This window comes from Haemorhous mexicanus, chromosome 20, assembly GCF_027477595.1.
Source record: "Haemorhous mexicanus isolate bHaeMex1 chromosome 20, bHaeMex1.pri, whole genome shotgun sequence".
Taxonomy (NCBI): domain Eukaryota; kingdom Metazoa; phylum Chordata; class Aves; order Passeriformes; family Fringillidae; genus Haemorhous; species Haemorhous mexicanus.
Window position 1 is genome coordinate 9,216,266 of NC_082360.1, and position 6,000 is coordinate 9,222,265.

General features: G+C 44.3%; 1 protein-coding gene across 5 annotated transcripts in view; it reads left to right on the top strand.

Moving 5' to 3' along the window:
* CEP112 (centrosomal protein 112) overlaps positions 1-3,212 on the top strand; it is a 162,119-nt gene extending 158,907 nt beyond the window's left edge. For 4 of the 5 annotated variants that reach the window (XM_059864085.1, XM_059864084.1, XM_059864090.1 and 1 more), the window contains 2 exons: positions 1,830-1,890; positions 2,770-3,212. In XM_059864085.1, the coding sequence (XP_059720068.1) occupies positions 1,830-1,890; positions 2,770-2,777 (69 nt within the window). In that variant the 3' untranslated portion in view covers positions 2,778-3,212. The remainder of the gene's footprint in view (positions 1-1,829; positions 1,891-2,769) is intronic. The other variant, XM_059864088.1, reaches the window with a different exon arrangement.
* Positions 3,213-6,000: the final 2,788 nt, after the last annotated feature.

The window sequence follows — 6,000 nt, forward strand, 5'->3', positions numbered from 1 at the left end:
CCACCAGTTCTTCTAGATGAATGCAGAATCAGTATGATTTCTATGAACTAGACTATTGAATTTCCTAATAGGAATATCCAAGTGTCATTGGAAATAGGGAACTGCTGATTAATTGGGTGTGTCCCTCACACATGGTTCCCACAGAAGTTATTTGGGGCTTTTCCATTCAGAGTATTGGGAGCTGGAAGAAAACAAAATGTCATCATTGCCTGAACTGCAGTGGGGAAGGATAAATAGCCATAAAGAAGGGTGATCACAGCTGTGGAATAATGGGAATGCAAGGAAAATGGCACCTGTGTTTGCAGGACTGTGCATGGAACTGAGCTGGGAAGGACTGGGATCTGGGATCTGGGATCTGGGATCTGGGATCTGTCCTGGCTGAAGGGAAGAACTGGGACAAGGACAGTTCAGGCTCAGAGCTGCCCTGAGCTCTGGGAGGAGCAGAAACCTGAGGACACAGAGTACAAGTTACCATCACATTATCGTCACATCCTTATGCCAATTTTCAGGACCATTTTTCAAGAAGTTATTGATCTACATCTGATTTCTCTTTCTTGCACAACCTTCTCTATGGAGATGATTGGTAATTTCATGTATTTGGGGATTTTTTCCCCCTTTTATCTCTTTGCAATGCATCAGAGTTATTCCATAGTATATTTTGCTCTGCATGAGACACTTCCCTGGCAGAGGCCACCTTCAGTGGAAGTAGGAAATTTTGGCAGTGGAAAATCAACATTTCTATGTGCAAGGAGTGACACAACTTCAACACTCTGGTTGTAAACATTCTGCTTCCACCTCAAGGGATCCCTAATGGAAGTGATGCTCTTTCTCATGGAAATAGTTGTGGGAAATAAAGAGTTAAGGCTCTACTGGGGAGATCTATTTCCAGTTGATAGCAAAAAGCTATTTTTAAAGACTCCTAAAAGTACTCTCAGCACTGCCTGGTAGGAAGCATCACTCTGAGCTAATACCACACCTTTTAATGAGTTAAAAAAAAATAAAAAAAGTCGAATCTGATATCCACCTGCAGAGCTTCTGTAAGCAGCAGCTTTTCAAAGGAGTAGAAGTAAGTGCACACATGAAAACCTGGGTGCTCTCCCAGAAATCCGTCGCTGCTGGCTGCGCTCCCGCACGCGCCGGCGTCGGAGACCGCTCGGGGAGCTGGGCTCTCTCTGAAGCACAGGTGTCCTGCTCTTTGAAAATTGTTGAAATTCCTGTTTGAAAACATCAGACAAGAAGGGCACTGGAATCCCTGCACCTGTCAGGATTATTTATTGTTGGAGGAGGATGAAGAGGATAGGCTGGGTAAAAGCGCCGCGCAGGGATAAAAATAAACAGCAGTAAATGAAAATACTTGAGGCTTGGGTGAAGTTTTCTAAATGTGTTGCTAAATATAAAGGATTTGCTGCCTGGTTGTCTGCTCCTGGAGAGATGCAGTGTGTTAATAAGCATTAATTGTCATACACTTGGGGAACAGGTGAGTACCTCTACCACAAGAGCAGAAGCGCAGGGAGCAGAGCACAGGAATCCCATGGGAGCTGCCAGGAGAACGGGAGCTCCCAAGGCCTTGCACAACCCAGATGGTGCCACCAGCTGGGTTTAACAACTGGATTGACTCTGTTCCTGAAGGAGTGAAGAGTGCACAGCCAGAGCAGAGCCAGGGAAGCCAAGAGAACAGTCTTCTATTAAATATTAATTTTTCTACGCAGCTAAAGTGTTACTGCATGTTATTTAGTCAGGAGAGACCAGAGAAATTCCTTTTATGAAATGAGCGCAAATATATTGATTGGAATTTTGTACCCTGTTTTCATGTGGGATGTATTTTACAGGTAAGTTTTCTGCAGAAAAGAGTCCTCCAGGAAGACCCGAACGCCTGCCACGCCAAACAAAGTACGGGCTTACCTTTGATCAGTTTGTACCATTTCACACCTGTGGGTCCCACTGCTTGAAGCTTTACAGCTTAACTCAAACCCTCCAACATGGGTGCAGTTTGAAAAGCTCCTTATTTTCAGTAAACAAGAGAACTGAGAAGTTCTCCCCAGTGCTTAGTCAGTACTGCTAGGGCAGGATTAGAGGAGCTGCAGGTGCTCTGCAAGTCTGGGCTTTGCCTGCGTGTCCAGGGTGAGGCGGCGGCTCCTGCACAGCTGCGGTGATGCCACCTCCTTTAAAGATGGAAAACAATGATGCAAGGCAGAACATTACAGATCACATCTTCAAAGCACCGGATCTCCACGAGCCTGAGCTTCTTTTTTCTTTTTCTTTTTTTTTTTTTTTGGAGAGGTTTACACCCTCCAATATAAATTATGGCAAGTGCTGCAGCCATAAAAAGCCTGGCTGTGCCTTTAGAGTAAGTGATTCACGTGGAGAGGTGAGTACAAGGAACCTTCCTAGGAAAGCCACTCCATCTTTACTGTATTTATAGACATTGGTGGTGTTTCATATCTCACATGAGGGTTTCTGCAGCTAAGAATGTGTGCTCATAAAAATAGTGTCAGCATTTGTGATATTTAAGAAACTGTGAGAAGGTTAGCAGTGTGAGAGTTGGTGAAAATATTAATCCTGAATTATTTGTTAACAGGAATTAGCTAAAGCTAACTGGAAACTGGAAATGTCATAGATCCTTGGTAATAAGTCCAGCATAGGTAACTTTGTTAGATAAATAGAAAGCTCCAGACCCACTGCCCACTGGACCCAGCCCTGCTTTCAGCCTGTTGTGTTTTTGTAATAAAAATAATGAGGTGTAACTGACAAAAATCTCTTCCTTTTCAGGTAGCTGATGGACCGGTGGGATCTCTGTGATTGCCAAATGGACTGCTTTGAATAGGTTTGAAGATTTGGCTCTTGTAAATTATAAAGATTAGTGGTTCTTTTGTTAGCACAAAAAAAATGAACTTCATGAAAACATATTCATAGCTCATGCCAGCATGGATTTTGTTGTATCTTCCTTCCATTATTTTTTTATCATTATTTTATTACAGATTTATGCTTTTGATACACGGTTTGATGCCACACTGAGCTTGCTTACCAAGCAAGTAGGCTTTGCTCTACTAATATTTTTGTTACTCCTTCCCAATACCATTTTTTTCCCTTTCAAACATGAAGAAAAACCCCATTTTCTATTATTATTATTATTGTCCAAGATATTTTAACATATTTTGACATTCCTCTGTGTCCATGTGTTTACATAATATTAAAATATTATTATTTTCTTATCTTTTTGTTTTGACATTATTGTCCTGCTTGAGCATCTCACTCACCTCAGCAGCCTGGGGGGTTTTGTGTGGCTTTGTGAAGTGGGGCTGTGTGCTGTGTTTGAAGGGATTCTTTGGCACAGGGATTAGAGCAGCACGGTGGCACTGCAGGCAGCTCTGGCTCTTGGTGGGGTTGGATACTCTGGGCACGGGGAATTCCTTCCTCCTGGGCTGATACCAGAGCCAGGGGTGTTGCTGGAAAAGAGTCATGGGTGATGTGGCCTTGGTGCCACGTGGGCGTGTGCTGATGCCAGGAAGCCTGAGCAGATTCCAGAGGGTTTTCTGGGGTGAGGCTGGAGGGGCAGTGGGAAGCTGGAGGATGTGGTCAGCCCTCAGAGCCATGGGACAGTGCTGGTGCCTCCATGGCCTGCCACTGGAGCATTTGGAATGTGTGCATTTAGCTCTGGCTTTGTTGTTCCTGCCGGTGCTGTTGGGATCAAGTCCCGGTGCTTGAGAAGGGGCCAGAAATTCCTGTTCAAGTCCAGCTGTGGCCCTGGCAGCACCAGAGAGACCTTGCTGGTGGGGATGGCCCCCTCTCCTGCCTCACCACGGTGTCACCCGTGCTCCTGTGCCACAGCCTGGGTGGAATTTGGAGGCTCCCTGTCCCCTGAGTGCCGTGGTGGAGGCGGCTGTGCTGCCAAGTCCCAGCTCACCAGCTGGGCTCTTATCTGCTCCTGGCACCGAGATCAAGGAGGAGAGCCTTTGGCAGGCTGGCTCCATCCACCCCTCCTCCTGGCAGCTCTGTGCCAAGCCCCAGCTCTGGCTGCTTTGCTGGTTGTCAGGGCCTGGGCAGGTTTTCCACCTTCCTTGAATCAACAAGTGATTCTTCTAATTACAGATAAGGCTCCTCTGATAAGGGAGGAGGTGCTGTGGCAGGTGCCACAAAGCCTGGCCTGGGGGAATGGGGAGATGGAGGAGCAGGAATTGTTGGATGCATTGAGCTAATTGAGGGCACTAAAACCTTTTTTTTACCCCAAAAGGTGCAGGGCAGCAGTGGCTGGGCTCTGCAGGAGGAACAGGCTGTGGGCACTGGGATGTACCCACTGGGATGGCGCCGTGTCCAAATGGCAGAGCTGGGGACAGTGACAGCTCCTCTCATGCCTGAGGGAAATGAGGCACCTTTGATTCTGCTCCTCTGCTTGTGTTTTTCCATTAAATCTGTGGGTTTAGTGCTTTTGACACAGGAAAGGGTGTACATCCATAAAGAAACACATGGACACTCTTCTTGCTACTTGAATTCCTGAATCTCCTTCTTTGTGCTGGAATTGGGTTGCTGATGTCACTGATGGTCATAAAGCAGTTTGACAAAAGTAGATGTTGGTCAATCAGGTCAATTAGGACTCAATGTGAGTCCCAATTCTCTTGTTATCTCAAGCTTACACTGAAGTTAACTTAGTCCAGTTTTGCCCAAATAAAGGATTCAAGGAATTCATTAAAACTCTAGCCCTGCAATCCATCAGGTTTCAAAACTCTTGTGGAACTCTCTCCAGCATCAACTACAGCTTGAGGACCACTTTGAACCTTGTAAGAGCTGAAATGTAAGTTTGGGTGGAATTCTCTTGTAGCTGTTGACATTGCTCTGATCATTTTTGTGGCAAGTAAGAATTAGGGTCCAAACTGAAGGATTAGGAAGATTTCCACAGTTATTTCTTGCTCTCTGCCTCTCTTTCCCCCACTTACTGCCAGCAGCCAGGCTTCGTTGTCCCTAAACAAGCTCTGGCCAAACCAGCCTCAGTGTGGTTACAGCCTTGTTTCTATTTTATATTTATTTAATTTAGTGATTTTGCTCTGTGACAGAAGATTGTTTCACCCTCTCTAAAACCCCCCAAAAAGTCACTGGAACATTTTTCACCAGTACCCAGGGAGGTGACCTTTATCAAGGTGACACTTTATTTCAGTGCCACTCACAGTTCTTGTGTTACATGGAACAAAAATGTTCCTTTTTGGCCCAGCTGGGAGGAAAGGGATACAAGGTCCCTCCTTCTGCTTGTGTCTGCAACAGAGCTTTAATTGTGCTGGGGACAGCAGGAACTCCTGGTGCTTGCCCAAATCTCTCCTGACTGTGGTGGTTTCAAACTGAGAAATGATTTTGCTGCACAGAAAAAAAAAAGTTATTTTATAGTGATTAGAAGAAAATATTTATTGAATTTTCTGGAAAACAAGCACAGCTTTGATCCTGCTGAGAGGTCTTGATAGAGAATCTCTATAGGATCTGATTTTTTAAAAATTCTCTTAATGCACTGAAAGTCCTCCCCAAATCAAAGAATGGACTGGAGGCACCACACTGCTGAATGACACTTGGTCCCATTTGGAGGGTACAAAGGAAAAGTAAGACATCAGATATTGTATGAAGAAGTTTCAGAACACAAGGTCATTTTAATTCAGCTTTTTTTTTTTTTCCAAGGAGCTATCTTTTCCAAGCTTTGATATTTTCTTCAGAAAGGTCATTTCCTTTAAGCCTTTGTCATTAAAGACTTGTTCTTTAAAGTGCTCTATCAAAGCCTGCAGAAATTGCAAGTTACTGAAACTAAAATGCATGATCAATTTTAAGTCTTCCTACTAAAGCCCTCTTAAAATTAGATGTGCTCTGGTACTGGTGGCTTCTTTGATAAAACCAGGGGAAGATAATGCAGTTGGTCAATTCAAACCACAAAAAAAAAAAAAAAAAGATAATTAAATAAAACTTTTCCTCCCTAAATTGAAAAAAAAATTGTGAAAAATCATTGGAAGAACTGAATGAGGGCCTGAT